The 21,358-nt window shown below is 39.7% G+C and overlaps 1 long non-coding RNA gene and 1 gene segment (V, D, J or C); both read right to left on the minus strand.

The window, feature by feature from the left end:
* LOC127360990 (T cell receptor alpha variable 38-2/delta variable 8-like) overlaps positions 1-17,469 on the minus strand; it is a 59,426-nt gene extending 41,957 nt beyond the window's left edge. The window contains 1 exon segment of the V gene segment in view: positions 17,268-17,469. Coding sequence covers positions 17,268-17,310 — 43 coding nt within the window.
* LOC127360994 (uncharacterized) lies at positions 5,591-6,677 on the minus strand. The gene is made up of 2 exons (XR_007883994.1): positions 6,437-6,677; positions 5,591-6,238 (listed from the first exon to the last, which is right to left on the minus strand). It is a non-coding gene; the product is annotated as an uncharacterized LOC127360994 (long non-coding RNA).
* Positions 17,470-21,358: the final 3,889 nt, after the last annotated feature.

The raw sequence follows: 21,358 nt of genomic DNA on the forward strand, positions 1-21,358 counted from the left end.
GGAAGGAGTTTTATCTGATTTCTTTGTATTTTGGACAACTGAAAAAAAAAAAATGAATTTCAGTTTCAACTTTTCCTGTTTCACAATGGGTACAAATTCATTTTGTTCTATCTAGCCATTCTTTTTTATAGCGTCTAGTTTTAGTAGCGAGTTTGTGGTCTATATTTTATAGATCTAGAGTTTGTCTTTTTATTGGGTCTTTTATTTTGGTTAAATATGGTGATAATTGAAATTCTCTGTTTAGTACTTTATATCATTCTAGTTTATTTATTGATTGGATATCTTTTTTCCATTGCTTGAAATATTTATTGTCTTATCTTAGTTTTACTTGTGAGTAGGGGATTATTTCCATAGCACCACTGTGGAATATGAATATAATGTCCTCATTTGGTTCATACCTTGTATTTCTATCAAGGCTCAGATAGCTGTGCTGCTGTAAGTATGCTCTGTGTTGGTGTGAATCTGATTTTGGTGTGTTTCCAAAATTTGATTGTTCTTTTTTAATTTGAATGAAAAGTCCACATTATACATTTACCTTTTGATTTGAGGCCATGGCAAGTGAAAGATGCAGCTCTGACAAATAGTGTGTTTGTCACTGCTGTGCTGCTGTTATTCACTAAATGACATCATTTCCATCAGGTAAAAAGTAGCTGATAAGGTAACACTGACACTTTACAGCTCATGTGAAGGTCCTGACTGAGTTCAATCTTTAAATCTACAGTTAATTTTTAACTTGTTATAAAATAGTCCATATTTAAGACTGACAGTGATGGGAATAACGGCGTTCTAAATAACGGCGTTACTTTTTTCCAGTAACGAGTAATCTAATTGATTACTCTTCCCATCTTAATAACACCGTTACCGTTACTACAAACAATGCGGCGCGTTGCTATAATTGAAGCTGTTTTTTTCATCAGACCAACTAGATCTCTGAGCTTAGAGGCAAAGACTTTTTTTTTACTGTTCTTCCTTGGTTAGTGGGCAGTGCACGAGACAAGCGCATACATGCTGACGATTGGCTGAGGTTGAGTAAAATTTCATGGTAAGCCAATCAGAGGTAGAGTTGGGCGGGTGTTCGAAAGCACGCATAGTCGGACACACAACGAACAACACAAGTGAGTCAGTCAACGAGAGACAGGTATGGCGAGCCCAAATAATCAAAAAGTAGCCTTCTCTAAATGGAAGTATAGCCATTACTTTTCCCTCCAAGAAATCAAAGCAACGAATGTCATCGTGAAATGCACATTATGCCCTGGGCAAAAGTTCCTATCCACGTCGGTGTCAAGTAATTCGAACTTACTCAAACATCTTTTAACGTTGCATGCTTCCACGAAATTAGTGGCCAAGACCACCGAAGGAGAAGGAGACAGTGCCACAAAACCCAAGCAACTGAAGCTTGATTTTAAGGCCCCGCCACCACACGTTTTGTCTCAGACGGAACTGAACAAACTGGTAGCCAGGTATGTAGTGGAGGATATGCTGCCATTATCTACGGTTGAATCGGACTCATTCAGGGCACTAGTTGCCAAAATACCGGTCAGAGGAGGGGTAGCCCTACCGTGTAGAAAGACATTTTTGAACTATATAGACGGCCAATATACTCAAATGAATGTGGAGCTCAAACAAACGTTTGAGAAGTTAGAATATGTGTCTACCACAGCAGACATATGGACTGCATGTAACAAGAGCTATCTAGGCGTAACGGCGCATTGGATAAATCCGCAAAGCATGGAGCGAGGTAAGGTAGCCCTGGCATGCAGGAGGTTCAAGGGACGCCATACATACGACCAAATTGCAACGGAGCTTTATCATATCTACTCCTCATATGGGATATCATTCAAAATCACCACAACAGTCACAGATGATGGCTCAAATTTTGTAAAGGCCTTCAAAATGTATCAGCTAGTGGACCGGGATGACGAGGATGAGGTGACGTTTACTGACATCAGTGGATGCTGTCTTGGCTGCTGTGACTTTGCCCAAGTTCAAACTACGTTGACTGCGGACACAGGAAAGGAAGGACAAGGCCAAGGCAAGTCTGCTGGCAGAGTGTCGGAAAATTGTCCAAGAAGACCAGCAGGCAGGTACCAGCCCACCAACACGCCACCTCAGCACAGACTCTGCCATAGAGGAAGAGTTCTTTTCCTTTGAGGATGAGGATGACACCTCTGCTACTGCTGAAAGTCAAGTTGCAGATTATTTAAAATCAGTAGAACAAGGGATAGACCCTCTTAATGGATTTGCACTGATAAAGAAAATCTCACTCCGGCATAATGCAGCCACTCCATCCAGTGCCCCAGTAGAGACTTTTTAGCCTGGGGAAGCTGGTCTTGACTCCACTGAGGAACAGGCTCTCTGACCAGAAGTTTGAGAAGCTTTTGGTGTTGAGATACAACCACTGGTTCAATGACAAGAGTGGGTGGATGGATAGCTAGATAGGGTAGCTTTGATGGATGGGGAGAATAAAATGATGGAATGAATGAATGTTCAGGAGCTAAAGTTGGATATAGTATGTCTGAAGTTGTGTTGCATCTTATTACATTTGCACTGAAAAGAGTGGATATATTTTTTGAATACATTGTTGGTACATTTGGTACATTCCTCTTTAAGTGAGATTGTCAATGGCCAGAGAAAGAGATTTATTTTTATGGAGATGTATTTTTTATTTATTATTTATTTGCTATACATTGTACTTTTCAGTTAGATTGAAAGCACCTCATACTGTTACACTGTTCTACTTTTTCAAGGAAGAAAATACTTTAAGTTCAGTATATCTATCAATTGTCTGAAGTTTTTTGTGTTTTATTTGCACTACAAAGAGTGTATATATTTGTTATTAACTTTTGGTATAGTGCTTAACAAGCATAATTTAATTTTGCCCAGTTGTGGCCTGTTGAGGGGCAATAAATATCAAAAGTTCCAAAACATCTATTGTGTTATTTGTATCGATCCACTATATAAACATAATATCTACATACATGGCATTTGATTGGAGGCTAGTCTCACTTTGTCCCACAGCAACATTAAAATAGTTTAGATTTGTGTACATTGTTTCTGTTGATAATGTATTGTAGTAAGAGTCCATTTCATTATAAGATTCAGATTTATCATAAATAATTGAACATGCACATGTATTTTAAGTTCCGTTAAAGAGGAGGTGGGGGTCACATTTGAGCATTTAAAAATGTACTTGAAAGTAACGCAATAGTTACTTTCTGAAGTAACTAGTTACTTTTATAATTTGTAACTGAGTAACTACTTAAGTTACTTTTTGGAAGAAGTAAAAAGTAACTGTAACTAATTACATTTTAAAAGTAACTTGCCCAACACTGAAGACTGACATATCTATATGATGAGCATGAGCATACAAGACCTGCAGTAAGTAGAATGATTAATTCTACATATAAAATTGTTAATTCCTGCCACTGGGTCAGATTAAATCAGATTTAGTTTCAGAGAAACTCTACTGCTTTTGTCCACAGGCACCAACAGAATCTACAAATAATAAAATTTCCTTGTTGCTACATTAATCAGATGGTATACTACTATTAAATTATACTAGAAACACATCCGTTACTTATTAAACACTTTACTGAAAATAAATCACCGACAATGTTGATTTTCAGCTCCAAAGAGGAAGATTGTTTGCTTCTTTCATATTCAGAAATACATTTTGTATGCTTTAAGTCAGCTGATAATGAAAGATAAGTGTCAAACATTATACCCAGACTATGAATGCTGAGTTTAACATCAACAGACAGCATATTTGCTCTCACCTGCTTTACAGGATTTTGTGGGAAATTAAAATCTAGATAAACTCAATTGTACGATGATCTGAAACACCAGCTCTTCACATGTTTTATACCATGGTCGGAGTGAATACTGGATTCTGATTGGCTGCTGGATGTCCATTAATTCCTGATGTAGGACACTTAACTGCCCCTCTGAACTTATTGATACTTTATATTAGTGATCCTCCCACATCCCATATGCTATTCAGCTCACTACTTCAGACTGCAACCGTCAGTCCACAGGACCTCTTGTTGGTGAAAATCTTGATTTGATTTGGGGACAATGACATGGCTGATAGCTAGCTAGGCTTGTGTTTAAACATACTGTCATGTTAAATTCAATGTTTGTTGACCGTACACAATGTTACTGAGAATCTTGCTATCATAATGTCAGCTCTCTGTCTCATAGCTGAGCCAAAGCGCTCTCTGAGTAGAGGGAACTAGAAATATCTTCAGTTTCCAAGTTGTATCTATGGTTCGTCCTATTTACTGGAGTAGTGAACATTGTTTTTGTTGCATCAGAACCTTATAGGTTGGTAATGATTCTTCCAGGTATTAGTCAAACCCTCAGGTGTTACCAGGGAAACACTAGGGCTTGTAAAATAATTTAGACTTTGATTGCAAACATGAAACTATAAAATACAGATTATTATTCTTCATTGGAAAGTGACCATGGTATAAGTGGATTCATGCAGTTTGAGGTGTCCATTTTACAGAATGAATGGACACCCACATGGTCGATTAATTCCTGATAGTAGACACATTGTCAGACATTATCCTTTACATAAACCAGCCATTCAATCCCATACCATTGAAGTTTAACAGTGTGTGACTCCCTCTAGTGGATGTTGTGGAGTATTCTGTTGTCTTTGCTCCAAAGGTTTTTGTACAGAGTTTTGGTGTTTCCTGTCACTGTGGGCCGCAGAGCACAGTAGTACACAGCAGAGTCAGACAGCTGAAGCTTCTGGATCTTCAGAGGAACTGATCTTGAGGTTGAATCCAGTGTGGATGAAAATCTCTCCTTAAACTCATCTGCTGTGGTTCCTTCATCTCGTTGAATGCGGCTCAGTATGAATTTGGGGCTGTTGTTTCCATCCTGTTTGTACCAGAAGAGATAATTACTTGTTGAACTGCTGTTATATTGACAGTCAAGTGTTACTTCCTCTCCTTCAGTCGCAGTCACATCTCCTTTTGGTTGCAGCACGTTGTCTCTTTGTGCTCTGCATTCTGTAAAACAGCAACAAACAGGATCAGTGTGCTGTTAAAGAATCATGTCAATGTTGGATTGATATCACAGAAACAGAGTTGTGTTCATACCAAGGCACAGAGCAGCCAGCAACACTGAGATGAACAGAGGCTGCGTCATATCTGCAGTGTTGAGTAACTGTGAGCTACAGCAAGTAGAAAGAAGGCTGTGATCTCTCTGTTTAGTCTTCATCAACACTAAGTTGGTGGATTAGAAGGAGGAGCCTGATCACACTGACAGGCCTCATTCACAGCCCTGTCTTATATGATTACAAATCAACAAACAGTCCATCATTTACTGCAGTTCAATCAGATGGAAAACAAAACTGAATAAAAATGGTAAAGACCAGAAACTGTAAAGGTGGACTTCTGCTGAGAAATATTCAGACTGTACCCAGTCCAGCTGGTAACAGATCAGCTCAGTATGCTCAGTATATGACTGAATATTTGAGCTATAAAATACTGGACCCAGTCTGACCTGGTAAATGTTGGGAACAAATAGACATTTTGTTGGAATGAAACAATGTATGATAAATGCACTTTAGATACATAAATCAGGTCACAAATCTATTTATTTAAACGTTTGTATGTTAGACACGTTGTTGTTCAGATGTCACATATTACTCATTTTAATTTTCAGTGTTGATTTATTTGTTTCCATGGTGTCTTGTGTTTGAAGCATCATCCAGTTGGTTTGTCATTGATGTGGATTTGCTGCTCATGTGAATCCTCCCACAGTGTTTCATTAGCAGCTGTAACCACAGTGACTCTGATAAAACAGGAATTAGCAGAATCCATCTGATATGAAGCTGTGGTTTGAATACCACTTCCCTCCTCTTTGAAGAGTAGTCAGATATCTGTGTTCAGGTTTTTGTACAGCCTCTTCTACACTTTGTATCACTGTGTTTCTAGAGCACAGTAGTAGAGAGCTGTGTCTGCCAGGGTTAGTTTTCTGATGGTCAGTTCAGTTGATGAATCTGTTGTTTTAGATTCATATCGTTTATCTGGAATGTATTCAGCTGAAGATCCTTTTGCTCCTTTCTAGAGTATAAACTGAGGAGCCTGAAGGTCAGAATGTCTGTACCAGTGAAGGTCTATATAGCTGCCAGCTGTCTCATATCGACATCTGAGTGTGACAGATTCTCCTTCTCTTCCACTGACTTTATCTCCTACAGGAGAGATTGTGTCTCCAGCTATTAGTCCTGGAAAAAGTGGAGAAAATGAAGCCATTAGACTAACATTGTTCATGAGGCTGAGAGGAGAAGACAGTGGAAAATATCAAGTGTACAGTGTTACTCTGTGGACAGAAACAGCTCAACTGTTGAGAGATTTCTGCTCTGAACTCCAGTTTCCATCAATCTTTAGAAAAGAATAAAAACATGTTGTGCTTTCTATCTTACCAAAGAAAAGAGCAGCAAGAATAATCCACAGCCAATGTTCCATCTCTACAACAAGGTTTAAATCAACAGGAGAAACTAGCTGATGTTCAACATTCAGTGTGACAATTGTTCTCTTCACAGCAGCAGTTATTATTGACAGAATGGTTGAACACAGTGCAGAAGTAGTGCACCGCCTACTTGATAATGTCGCCCTCTAGTGGAGCTAAAAAGTTGAGTCCAACAGTGTGGAAAAAAGGCTTCCAGCAGCTTGTCAGTGTGTCAGCTTGTGTTTTTGTACAGAGACTGTGGGTTTGCTGTCACTGTGGGCCTCACAGCACAGTAGTACAGAGCAGAGTCTGTCACTGCAGCAGAGGAGATCTGCAGATCCATTTGGGTTTTATCCTCACTCACTGTAACTGACAGTCTAGAGGTTGTTGCATTTTGTGTTCCCAAGTGAGAGATGAGGAACTCTGGTGGTTTTCCTGGATATTGTCGATACCAGAAGAAATAATCACTACCAGTTGCTTGTTTGTAGTATGTGTAGGACAGAGTAACAGTGCTGTCTTCTAAACTGGACTCTTGTTTCTTCAGTGGAGTGAGTTCTTCACAGCTGACACCTAAAGGAAGAAATAACTCTGTTATACAAAGTTGTACAATTCTTTCCATCACTCTATTCAGAAAATATTGGAGTGAAACTTTAAAAAAGTTAAACCTTTGAGAATGACCAGAAATATCAGAGAAAACACACAATGATGCAGTGACAGCATGTTGAATAAAGGTAATGTTTCTGGTTTGTGTATTGAACTCTGCTGAATATGGAAGTTCCTCTCTCTTCTATAGTTCAGTAACAGCTTAGCTCCTCCCTCAATCTCTCCCTCTCCTCTTAGATCTGTATTTTCTTCCCCCTGGTTAACAGACCGGTAGCAGCATTTTCTACCAGCTGGAGGTGGGAAGGCTTTTGTTGTTTATTCTTTTATCACTGTCACTGAGTTACATGTGATGATTTAAAGGGTGGATAGCACCTTTTTAAGGTTTGCAAACACAAGAAGGACACAATTTGTTCTCCTTAATGGAGAAAATATTGTTTCATCCCAATACAACTGAAGTCAGCTGATAATAAAAGGGAACCTCAGCACCACATATTGTATCGGGTTGCTTAACATCAACAAACAGTTTAGAATTATTAGATTTTACCCAGTTTTCAGAGGTTAAGGGGCAAATAAACAGATCTCAGATCTAGAGTCACTCAATTAGTGAATCTGGAACACTTGACATGTAATAAACCAGTTGCCAGAAGCTTCTATACAAATGAATCTACAAAGTTTGGATTTTTTTAAAATTTTTATCTAGGGGCAACATTTAAACTACATGAAAAATGACAGGACCTAGGATTGAACCCTGTGGTACACCACACGATTTTAAGAGCACATATTTGTGATGCGCACACAATTATTTCTTGTTTTAAATATGTGCAATAAAAATTTACAAATGCACAAATTGTCAGGTATTTGCAATTTTCATCAAATACATATTTGGAAGTTGTTACATTGATATATGAATTGTCAAACCCGCATTTGTCTCAGTGCTTTTAATTTGTAAACCTCCCTGCATTTGTGTGTGGATTTTTGAGACTTTCCTGACGTGACTCCGATACACAAATGCATTTTTTCTACAAGGGGTCGTCTGCAGCCAATCAGATGTCTCACCCCTTTACAGCCAATTACATAATTGAAGAAATGGGGCATAATGTACATGTCCAGCTGAAAGAGAAAGCTAAAGATTTTGAGTGTTTTGCAATGACGTGCAGGACACAGCACAACTGCAGATTTTTATTCAGGGAGTTAATTCAACTTTTGAAGTGTCCGAGGAGCTGGCAGTCTCTACAAAGTTGGATTTAGACTGGGCTAAGCTGGCGAGCATCACAACGGACGGTGCTCCGAGTATGGTTGGTGCGTCGCGGGGGCTAGTGGGGCGCATAAAAAGAGAAATGGAGGAACGAGGTCTCACCCCCCACTACAAGTCCACTGCCTGATTCACCAGCAAGCACTGTGCTGCAAAGTTCTGAAGTGGGAATCTGTCATGAAGGTGGTTGTGTCTTGCTTAAACTTCATCAGAGCAAACGGACTAAAACACAGGCAGTTCCAAGCTTTTCTATCCGAGCTGGAGTCTGCCCATGGAGACGTGCTTTACCACGCTGAAGTCAGATGGTTAAGCCGGGGTAGAGTTTTGAAGCACTTCTACAAGCTGCTACCTGAAATCAACCCCTTTCTCCTGACAAAGGGAAAAACTGTCCCAGAGCTGATCGACACAGAATGGAAATGGGACCTTGCCTTTTTAACAGAAATTTTAAACAGCCTCAATTTACAGCTCCAAGGCAAGGGGAAATTAATCTGTGACATGTATTCCCACGTCAAAGCATTTGAGGTTAAACTGGCGCTGCTTATTGGACAAGTGCAAAAACAAGACTTCACCCATCTCCCTGCTACTCGAAGCCTCTCAGCTGAGGAGCCAGCGGTCCCGTTTCCAACCAAGAAGTGCAAGGACGCACCGACATTAATGACACCTTGCCTTCTCTTCAATTTGAACTGGCTGAGTTGCAGACCTGCGATGTGCTGAAAGACGCATTCAAGCCCAACTGTCTCATAGAGTACTATGCTTCCCTCCCAAACGAGACCTACCTGTTACCTTTTCAACCTCTTTCTCTCTCTCCGAACCGTAGTTGGGAGATGGTTTAGTGTTTTGGCTCTTAGAGTCCGGGCCAAAGTGTGGGAAGGAAGGAGGACGAAGTAAAGACTTTCGTGCAAAACCACACATTTAATTCCTTTCTTTAGCAAAGGCAGAACACAACACCGGGCCTGGTCAAATTCTGTCTGGACACTGCTGTATACTAAACACCTAGGCATTAACATGAGCTAGCTCTTCTACGTCCGTCTGTCACCATGGATGTCTACCTCTCCTCTTCCTGTTTTTCTTCCTGAACCTGTACGTCACACACACCGGGTCACCGTCTTAAAGGGGCAGGGCTGGCCGGTAACATACCCCAACATCAGAAAGCACGCTATGAAGATGTCCAGTTTTTGGGAGCACATATATCTGTGAGCAAACTTTTTCACGTATGAAGTTGATAAAAAATGCGACGAGATCAAGACTCTCAGATCAACACCTGCATCAGTCTCTGAGACTGGCTGTAACTGGAATGGAACCTGACATCAATCTCCTCACCAGTCAGAAGCAAGCCCACAGCTCACACTGATGTGGTAAGCCTGCTGATTTCAGTAACTATGAATATGAAAAAATGTCAGTATAGTAATGCTCTTTTTATAGGCAACATGTTTCTTGAACAGTGATGTCACATACAAAATGAGACTGCAGCATGTCATCTGCTGATGGGCTGCTTGTGTTTTTTATCTGCCATTCCTGAAGGGCCTGTGTTACAGGTACCGGCTGGCACCACATCAACAGCTTATATGCTCTTCCTGGAAACAGGAGAAATAAGTGAGACAGGGCAAACTCTGCGTCCGTTTTTCATCTCGCTCAGCAGAAAGAGGAGAGAGGATTTATTAAAACATTTACCATTTAAATCCTCGTCTGTTACAAACACTCAATGTTTTCAAAGAAATAAACATGGCTTCATAATCAAATACAATTTCTCTTTCCTTATCTTTCAGCAAATACTGAGTTATAAGTTTTGTGCGATTAAATAAATCAAAATGACAATAACCACTGTTACCCTGTAAGTTGTCTCTTTTCAACTTAAAATAAAACATAGCTTATGTTACCACTTACATATAAAACATAGCTGATGTTACCACTTACATATGGTTCCTAAATGCATTTTCCCTTTCCAACTAAAATCATTTTACTCTTCCATAATGCATGAGCTGACAGATTTTTAACTTGTTTTTTTTACCACTTTTAAAATATATAAAATTGTGCTTTTAACATTAGCTTCTAACTGTTTTACAGTACATGAACTCAGTTTTTAACAATTTACACAAAATCATACGTTTCAAAACTATTACATTTGACAAAAATGTTCAAGGAGCTAAAAATAAAACTCTGACCGACGTGACTCAGGTAGCAACAGGTGATATCATCAGGCGCGAAACCGCGACTACTGCTATATGTACATAAATGTCCTCATATTCATAAAACAGCCTTATTAGCGGACATTAAATCATTCAGTGACATGTCAACGTATTGCACTTCAGTTACTTAGCTTAATTTACTATTCCACCAACCTGGAAACAGGAGAAATAAGTGAGACAGGGCAAACTCTGCGTCCGTTTTTCATCTCGCTCAGCAGAAAGAGGAAAACTGCAAAGCGGACCAAACTGACGTAAAGCCCCCGGAACACAATAAGCGCCACACTGCCCCCTGCTGGTGACCCCCAATTACTCCTGACATCTATATTAAATATTTTAGTGCAAGGATGGTGGAAACAGGTTAATTACCCCTGAACTAATATTCAAACCATTAATTATAAAATTACAGAAACTACCACAAATGTGATAACACTTTAGTGGGCATCACACCTGCATGCTTCCAGGACCACCCTAAAGTCAGGAGGAGAGATTGTGGTTGACCGCTCCCACCCTGGAGCCAGGATCCTCATCATCACAGCACAAAAACCTAATCTAAGAGTCATGTAAATACAAAACCAGATCACATCATATACCTGTTTATTACAATTATTCTGTATTAATGTTATTTCACTGTGGCCTTAGTAAACATACCTGTTAGACGAAATAATATGTTATGCATTGTTAACTCACCTTTATCTGAGAATACAAAATCAGCTCAACAAGATAAGACTACCTGATTCTTACCATTATTCTGTTTTAATATTATTTCACTGTGTGGCCTTAAGAAACAAAGTAACCTGTAAAGACAAAATACTTACCTGTTGTTAACTCACCTTTACTTTACTCTGTACATACAAATTCAGCTCACCTAGATAAGATTACTTCACCTGATTTCTACTATAATTCTGTATTTATGTTATTTCACTACCTGTAAAGACAAAATACCTACCAAATGTTAACTCACCTGTACCTGTTACAAAATCACATCACCTCATTGTTACCTGGCATCAGCTTGTGTTTTCATTTTCTACAAAATAAAAGGAGTATCTGTGGTACTTCAAATAAGACTTTCTATTACTTTTTTGCAGACCAACAGGTGGTGCCAAGGCCCAGCGAAGGGCAGCTGCAAAAAAATTATCATTATAATCTCCACAATAATACTGGTTGTCACTTTGGCCCATATCATTTCCTGTTATAGACTGACCCCGGCCCCCCATCACAGAAAGGAAAGTTGATGTGGCCCCGTCGAAAAAAAGTTTGGGGACCCCTGATTTAGAACATCTCTCTTCTCAAAGACTGTATTGACCACTCTGGATGTGTATTGCCACCGTGTTGGTGCCACTCGAGGGAGATGCCGCTGGCAGATTTCGTCCAGTATTTGCGTGCACCGAGGCGATCTAGAAAGAAATGCAGCAAGGCCATTGAGGTGGGCGAAAAACTTCTTGCATTCTTTAAGCTTTGAGGCCCCTGAGTCAGTACTAAATTGAGCCGATGTGCATAGCAGTGTATGAATAAAGCCAAGGGTGATCTCTCCTTAATTTTAGCCTGCACCCCATTTAATCCAGAAGACAATGACCGCTGCACCACCATAACACTGTGCCACGACTTTACCCACACATTCATTTTCCACCAAAAATCAGATGATAAGACCTGCAATGTCATCGGCTCGCTTCCCACTGGTAACATCTTCAAATCTGACCAACCGCTCCACACCTGTGCCCGTTACGTAACGCAGGACCAGTGCGAGCTGCGCTGCGTTACTCGCGGCTGTCGTCTCATCCACCATAACAGAGACAAACGGTGCTTCATTAACTTCCCTTCTGATCTCTTCTCCCATCACTTCAGCAATAGCAGTGATCAGGTCCTTTTGTATTTTGCCCGACGTCCCACTAAACACTTTATTAGTGGACAGGTGGTAATGTAGATCCGTGTTGCTCTCAGCAATGAGAGAAAGAAGCTCCACATAGTTTCCTCTGTTTGTGGATCCAGTGCTTTCATCGTGTCCCTGAAATTAAAGTTCCTGCTTGCCCCAAAAAATAACACGGTTTATCAGTCTTTGTAGGATTTCCCTATTTTTCTTCACCTTTTCGTTGTGGAGCTCCGTTTCCCTGCGCACTTGCTCGCTCAGCTGTTGATCCACTCTGGTTTCCCCAAAAGTTTTGGAAAGCACGGTTGCTTATAAGTGTCCGGGGTACCGCTCGTAGTTAGTGGACTGAAAGTGGCGGACAAATCCTTTTCCCGGTTGTGACAGGCTTGCTAGCTTCGGAGTTGCCCGACCTTTCTCAACGATGTCCAGCTTTTCTTGGAAAGTCCATCTTGAAAATGGCTTTGACAATATATCTGCAACCAAATCCATTTCTTCTCCGTTTATACTTGCTCGTTTAGTTCACTACAAAATGCAGTTTGTAGCTCTGGCTAGTACGCTCTCTGACTATCCAATCAAAGGGGTGTGAATACGCTGACGTCACCGTACGCCTGCTAGAGGGCCTCGGTGTCGCCAACTCAAAATCTACAACAATTTGATCAACACTTATTTTATGCTACAGGGCCCGCAGGCCTGATTGTGAAGGCCTCCAGGCAAATTGCTTTGACCCTGGCAACAAATGATGGCTGAAATGTGATTGGTTAAATGCTTTAATGTGAAAATACACGTTTGGAAGCAGCTCAACCAGAGGAAAAGCTATGAAAGGAAGCAGACAGACCATTTGGAATTATTTAATAATAATTATAAAAAATATATAATTATTATATAAGTATTCATGGACAAAATGTAATTATTTATATATTTTTATAATTTACTATCAGTCTGTGATCAGATATTTCTTAGGCCAGCAGAGAAGGCCTTGCAGGCCCTGACAGCCTAACACTGAGCTCAATATGATAGTTAACCTGCAATTTTGAATGTCACATCAGCATTTGCTGTTACATTCAATTATGATTAGTTATTGTTTACATAAATAATATCCCTAAACTATCCCTATATCCCAAAACCTCATTGTTATCAGAGTTTCTATGGTATGATACAGCAAGCATTTTCTGTTCTGTGTTTTATCTTTAGTTCACTACACAGAATCCACACTGTATCATCACATAGCATTGAAGTTTAACAGTGTGTGAGTCCCTCTAGTGGATGTTGTGGAGTATTCTGTTGTCTTTGCTCCAAAGGTTTTTGTACAGAGTTTTGGTGTTTCCTGTCACTGTGGGCCGCAGAGCACAGTAGTACACAGCAGAGTCAGACAGCTGAAGCTTCTGGATCTTCAGAGGAACTGATGGTTTGTTGATTGTAGCATTAAATCTTTCCTTCAGGAAGTCAGCAGCATTATCTTCTGTTCCATAAGTATCACGACGCAAAATATACACAGGAAAGTCATTGACTTCCTGTTTGTACCAGAACAAGTAGTACTGTGTGTCACTGGTTTTAAATGTACATCCAAGTGTAACTGTCTCTCCTTCAGTAGCAATGACATCTCCTGGTGGCTGGGTCACTCTGTCTTCTCCTTTACACTCTGGGGAAGAAGAGAACATGCAGAGGAAGAGATGAATCAATAAAGATGACTGATTAAAGGAGAACAATCAGTAGGTTTAAAGAGTTACCTAGCCAGAGAGTCAGAATCAGGATGTTTCTCAGCCAGTGTTTCATGTCTGCAGTGAGAGGGGGAGGAGAGAGAGGAAGAACATTGATACTCTGATGGATCTGGGCCTTCACATCATTGGTCCTTCCTCTTTATCATCTGTTGAGGAACTCTCAACATTTACATCTCATTTATATTCAGCAGTGAAATATCTCAGAAACTGCTGAATGGATTGTCATGAGCTTTTATCCAGATATTCATGGTTGTCATTATATTTGGTTCATTCATGTTCCCCTCAGGATGAATTGTAAGAACTTTGGTGATCCTCTGACCTTTAATCAGTGTTTAATTAGTCCCATACTTTGGTTTATGACCAAATACCAACAAGACTAATGACATAGCTGAAGTTGATATGAGGATGCAGCAGTTCTAGTCAGTAAGATCCAGTGGGTGTCTTTCACTCTTAAAGTATTTTAGATATAAAATTCCTTGGAATATGTTTCTGTACACAACGAGGACTATGGATTTGGTCCATATCAGTGTAATATCCAGACTATATGCCATTAGCAACATTGTATTTAAGCCAGTTTTCACATTTTTAGGGGGAAAATGAGCATCACCATGTGACCTGTAGACAAGATGGCTATGTACTACTTTGAAACTAACACATTCATACACATTCACACACTGATGCACAGCATCAGGAGCAATTTGGGGTTCAGTATTTTGCTCAAGGATACTCCAACATGTTGCGCAAGGAGCCGTGGATCGAACCAACAACCTTCCTATTAGTGGACGACTCTGCCTCTGAGACACAGCCGCCCTATAAGAACTTTCTACTCAAGTTGGAAAAAAAGGAAAAAGCGTTCCAGCACAGGTATCACAGAGTCTTTGGAGGAAACCTTGGCACTCCAAGAGGATTGAAATAGAAGAGACAACATCTGCATCATTAACCGACCAGAATCAAAAATGTAAAGGCACACAGAATTGGGCCTGAATGCACCACCGGAGATTAACATATTAAATGGTATAATTTTTAATTATTCCTCTTTTATTACCAGGCTCCTTAAAACTGAACTGGACTGCATAGAGGGCATAGACTAAATCATTTACCTAGATTTTTTTCCCATCTGATTAACGCTGCCTAGGAAGGTATACGTGCCTATAATGGGACTTTATTTCTCTTTTTAAGATTTAAGCAAGGGAGCCTTATATTATTTAAACCCTTCTTCAAAAAGAAGAACACATGTCCAAACAATCATACAATCATAAACCTTTTTAAATCTCTTAAATGGGAGAGGAGCAGTGGCAAAGGTTTAAGCCCCCTTTCTCATAGTCAGGTGTCTATATTAGCAAGGGGGGGGGTTTACTTTTCTGTGTTTTTTTTTTCCTTTTGGGGCTTGGCAACCGGCGGTTGGGGAATAAGATCTCTATATTTCTTAAATGAAAATGTTTTCATCTTGCCAACATAACAAACAGTTCCTGCAATAACTACGGTACAGACGTCTGACCTGCATCTACAGCACTGGCCCATGGTTGAATCAAGTGTGGATGAAAATTCCTCCTTAAACGTGTCCTCAGTTTTCCCTGTGTCAACCTTGAAGCGGCTCAGTATGAATTTGGGGCTGTTGTTTCCATCCTGTTTGTACCAGAAGAGATAATCATTTGATGAACTGCTGTTATATTGACAGTCAAGTGTTACTTCCTCTCCTTCAGTCGCAGTCACATCTCCTTTTGGTTGCAGCACGTTGTCTCTTTGTGCTCTGCATTCTGTAAAACAGCAACAAACAGGATCAGTGTGCTGTTAAAGAATCATGTCAATGTTGGATTGATATCACAGAAACAGAGTTGTGTTCATACCAAGGCACAGAGCAGCCAGCAACACTGAGATGAACAGAGGCTGCGTCATATCTGCAGTGTTGAGTAACTGTGAGCTACAGCAAGTAGAAAGAAGGCTGTGATCTCTCTGTTTAGTCTTCATCAACACTAAGTTGGTGGATTAGAAGGAGGAGCCTGATCACACTGACAGGCCTCATTCACAGCCCTGTCTTATATGATTACAAATCAACAAACAGTCCATCATTTACTGCAGTTCAATCAGATGGAAAACAAAACTGAATAAAAATGTTAAAGACCAGAAACTGTAAAGGTGGACTTCTGCTGAGAAATATTCAGACTGTACCCAGTCCAGCTGGTAACAGATCAGCTCAGTATGCTCAGTATATGACTGAATATTTGAGCTATAAAATACTGGACCCAGTCTGACCTGGTAAATGTTGGGAAACAAATAGAAATGTTATAGGAATAAAACAATGTATGATAAATGCACTTTAGATACATAATGAAGTCACAAATCTATTTATTTAGCTAAAAGTTTTAATGTTAGACACGTTGTTGTTCAGATGTCACATATCACTCATTTTAATTTTCAGTGTTGATTTATTTGTTTCCATGGTGTCTTGTGTTTGAAGCATCATCCAGTTGGTTTGTCATTGATGTGGATTTGCTGCTCATGTGAATCCTCCCACAGTGTTTCATTAGCAGCTGTAACCACAGTGACTCTGATAAAACAGGAATTAGCAGAATCCATCTGATATGAAGCTGTGGTTTGAATACCACTTCCCTCCTCTTTGAAGAGTAGTCAGATATCTGTGTTCAGGTTTTTGTACAGCCTCTTCTACACTTTGTATCACTGTGTTTCTAGAGCACAGTAGTAGAGAGCTGTGTCTGCCAGGGTTAGTTTTCTGATGGTCAGTTCAGTTGATGAATCTGTTGTTTCAGATTCATATCGTTCATCTGGAATGTATTTCCTACCACTCCTGGATCTTGCTCCTTTCCAGAGTATAAACTGAGGAGCCTGAAGGTCAGAATGTCTGTACCAGTGAAGGACAATATTGCTGTCAGTTGTCTCATATCGACATCTGAGTGTGACAGATTCTCCTTCTCTTCCACTGACTTTATCTCCTACAGGAGAGATTGTGTCTCCAGCTATTAGTCCTGGAAAAAGTGGAGAAAATGAAGCCATTAGACTAACATTGTTCATGAGGCTGAGAGGAGAAGACAGTGGAAAATATCAAGTGTACAGTGTTACTCTGTGGACAGAAACAGCTCAACTGTTGAGAGATTTCTGCTCTGAACTCCAGTTTCCATCAATCTTTAGAAAAGAATAAAAACATGTTGTGCTTTCTATCTTACCAAAGAAAAGAGCAGCAAGAATAATCCACAGCCAATGTTCCATCTCTACAACAAGGTTTAAATCAACAGGAGAAACTAGCTGATGTTCAACATTCAGTGTGACAATTGTTCTCTTCACAGCAGCAGTTATTATTGACAGAATGGTTGAACACAGTGCAGAAGTAGTGCACCGCCTACTTGATAATGTCGCCCTCTAGTGGAGCTAAAAGTTGAGTCCAACAGTGTGGAAAAAAGGCTTCCAGCAGCTTGTCAGTGTGTCAGCTTGTGTTTTTGTACAGAGACTGTGGGTTTGCTGTCACTGTGGGCCTCACAGCACAGTAGTACAGAGCAGAGTCTGTCACTGCAGCAGAGGAGATCTGCAGATCCAGATGTTTTTCTCCAGACAGTTTAGAAGAGAATTTTTGAGACTCCGCTGCTCTTGTAAAGTTGAGTCCTGAGATGTACAGAAGAAACTCTGGCGCTTTTCCAATTTTTTGTTGATACCAGAAGAAATCGTCACCACCCGTTATAGTCGTGGAGTATGTGTAGGACAGAGTAACAGTGCTGTCTTCTAAACTGGACTCTTGTTTCTTGACTGCAGTGAGTTCTTCACAGCTGACACCTAAAGGAAGAGATAACTCTGTAACTTTATGATCTAAAGGTTTTTATCAATGAAGCTCTTTTAATGTTAATGATCTCACCTACCTCTTATTGTGAGCAGAAACAAAGTCACAAACAGACTGAAGTTCACTGACAGCATCTTAAAGATAAAGACAATCTGTCTGTTTTTTGGATGAAACACCACTGTGAAAGTTTCTGTCTTTTCTGTACTTGAGTCTCAGTTTTGCTCCTCCCTTAATCCCTCCCTCCTTCCTCTCACAACTCTGACAAATAGTGTGTTTGTCACTGCTGTGCTGCTGTTATTCACTAAATGCCATCATTTCCATCAGGTAACAAGTAGCTGATAAGGTCACACTGATTGACACTTTACAGCACGTGAAGGTCCTGACTGAGTTACATTCCGACGATATGCTACTGTTCATTTACACATGACAACCATATTCATTACTTATTAAATACTTTACACAAGCATTATTACATTAGAGTCACATTTGTGGAAAAATTACATCATGGGTATTTAACAAAAATAGATCACCTACAAACTTGAATTTTTTATAGGAAGATGTTTTGCTTCTATCACATTCAAAGAAAAGGAAAAGGAAACATTATTTCATCATTGTACAACTTTAGTCAGCTGATGATGAAAGGGAAGCTCAGTGTAAAATATTATACCCAGACTAATACTGTACTGTTGTTTAATTTCAACGGAAAGCTTAGCAAAATTCAGTTGTATAAAGGTCTGAAACAGCAACACTTTACACATAATAATATGGTAATAATAATTATAATAATAAGATAAATAACAATAATAATAATAATTATGATAGAGCTGCTACCATAATTACACACATTTTCAGCAAAACAATCGAGATTGAAGATGGGTTTAAAATATGTTTTAGTGTGCATAACAGCTGAATACAATTACTAATTTATAAAAGATCTGGAACATTTCGTAGACCTAATGTCAAACTAGCTCAGAAAGTTTTCCATGGTCGGGATGCAAACCTTTGACCAAGCACAGAATGCAACATCTTGAGTCATGAACTCAAACCACTAAATTACTGATCAACCTGCAAGACCTGAGAGAAGAAGCAAGATAATAAAAATGAGAGAGGTCCTAATTGTTAAACATGGCCTCTGTCCTGTATCTGCCCTGTCCTCTGTAACTTAGTATTCTTGTCAAATGTACTCGATCAAATCTTTATGACCTGTCTCTGACAGATGTTTAGTGATAAATGATTGAACCCCCTTAAACTAAAATAAATTAAATGAAGATTCAAGATTTAAGATTCAAGAAGCGTTATTTTCCCAAGGGAAATTGCTGTGCAACAGTTCAATTCAATTTCAATTCAATTTTATTTGTATAGCGCCAATTCATAACAGAAGTTATCTCAGGACACTTTTCAAATAGAGCAGGTCTAGACCGAACTCTTTATAACATTAATTACAGAGACCCAACAGTACCACCATGAGCAAGACCTTGGAGACAAGGGCAAGGAAAAACTGCCTGTTAAAAGGCAGAAACCCAGGGACAGATCCTTCGGCTCTAGGTGGGTGGTCGTCTGTCTCGACCAGTTGGGGTGAGAGAGAGAGAGAGAGAGAGAGAGAGAGAGAGAGAGAGAGACACACAGAGAGAGACACACAGAGAGAGAGAGACACAGAGAGAGAGAGAGAGAGACAGACAGGTGCACAGCAGCAACAGTATTGGTAATGGCAATAGTTGAATAGAAATAATACAAGAGTAAGAAAATAAAACAAGTAACTAAATGCAAAAATGACAGTTAATGTAGGTATATATGATATAAAACAATACGCACTGTGCAGTTAGCCGCATACATTTAAATAAAATAAGTACAACTAAATATAGTGAGGGGTTGTTTAAAGTGATAAACAGTGATAAAGTGATACAATTGTATCAGCATAGTACACACAAGATAAAGTGACGAAGTGATATGATGGGTAAAAATGATAAAGTGACAAAGTGACATTGTTCAGGGCACAGTGTCTCCACTGTCCCTCTCACGACCGGAGGTAGATGAGTTATACAGTCTGATGGCCACAGGAAGAAAAGACTTCCTCTGGCCATCTGTGTTTAACCGGGGGGGAATGAGTCTGTTGCTGAAGGTGCTTCTGCTCGAGGTTAGCACCTGGTGGAGAGGGTGATTGTTGTTGTCCAGGATACTGTGCAGTTTACACAGCATCCTCCTCTCAGACACCACCACCAAAGAGTCCAGTTGGAGCCCCAGGATGGAGCCAGCCTTCCTGGTGATCCTGCTGATCTTGTTGGCGTCTGCTGCCCTCAGCCTGCTGATAATAAAATTAAGTTATTAATATCATGATTGTTAGTATTATATGAAACAAATAGAGAGTACAGACCTATGACCTGTATCTACAGCACTTACCTATGTAACAATAATTTGGATACAATTTTATGAAATGTTACACACATGTACATGACTTTATGTATAACATTTCCTTATTTTGTGCTGTATCTTTACTGCTTCACTACTTCATTCAGATATATATAGATTATTATATCTGAAAGGTATAATCCTTTCTATTTTAGTGTTACCTTGGTTACCTTGATAACATTTCATTTCCAATGCAGTGTCAGGAGTTTCATTTCTAAAGCTTTACATCTCAGTCCTGTCAGGACCGTATTATCACATACCACTGTAGTTTGACAGTGTGTGTAGTGAAGACACTGGCAGTATACTGTATCTGGCGTTAGTTCTGGGGCTATCACTGAGTTCACACTCGGGTGCCGGCCAGAACACCAACTTAAGGCCAATTCACTTTCAGAGGGTCCAAATGAAGAGGCAGGTAATGGATAGTGCAGGTGTTTAATACTCTCTTTCAATGAGGTCATGTGGTTTTCTATATCAAATGAACAATAACAAATACACAAATAAATAAAGGATAAAGCTCTTAATCACTAATAAACATGATAAAGGAGTACTGAAATTACTACATCTCCTTTTGCCTCTAATTACCACTATCACAGTCCTGAAACACACTTCCCTGACTTACTAGCATATTAACACACATATAAACAACATCACATGGTAATATTTACGTAACGCTCACTGTAAACATTACACTAGCGAGTCGGAGCAATAACAATAACAACACGTGACGTGTGACGTACACTCGATCAGAGACAACTAGCTTAAACAGTGATCACATGGTAAGTGTGAAAGCTACCCATCAGAACAACAGAAATAAGGAAATAATCTATAGCTGCAGCAACGTAAATACAGTACATCAACAATATATCCGGACATATTCACTTTTCATCCACGCACAGACTACTTGCCGTGACGTTAATTAACTGTTAATCCACACACACCTCTCTGACCGAGCGCCATCAGTTTACACTACATAACCAGCAGGGGGGGCTATATGAGCTGACCAACACTACATCTATAAAACATCACAAACTAAACATAATATGTCCCAACTTTGGGGCCTTTTCTACAGTGTGTGAGTCC

Source organism: Dicentrarchus labrax, unplaced genomic scaffold (genome assembly GCF_905237075.1).
Source record: "Dicentrarchus labrax unplaced genomic scaffold, dlabrax2021, whole genome shotgun sequence".
NCBI classification, from domain to species: Eukaryota; Metazoa; Chordata; class Actinopteri; family Moronidae; genus Dicentrarchus; species Dicentrarchus labrax.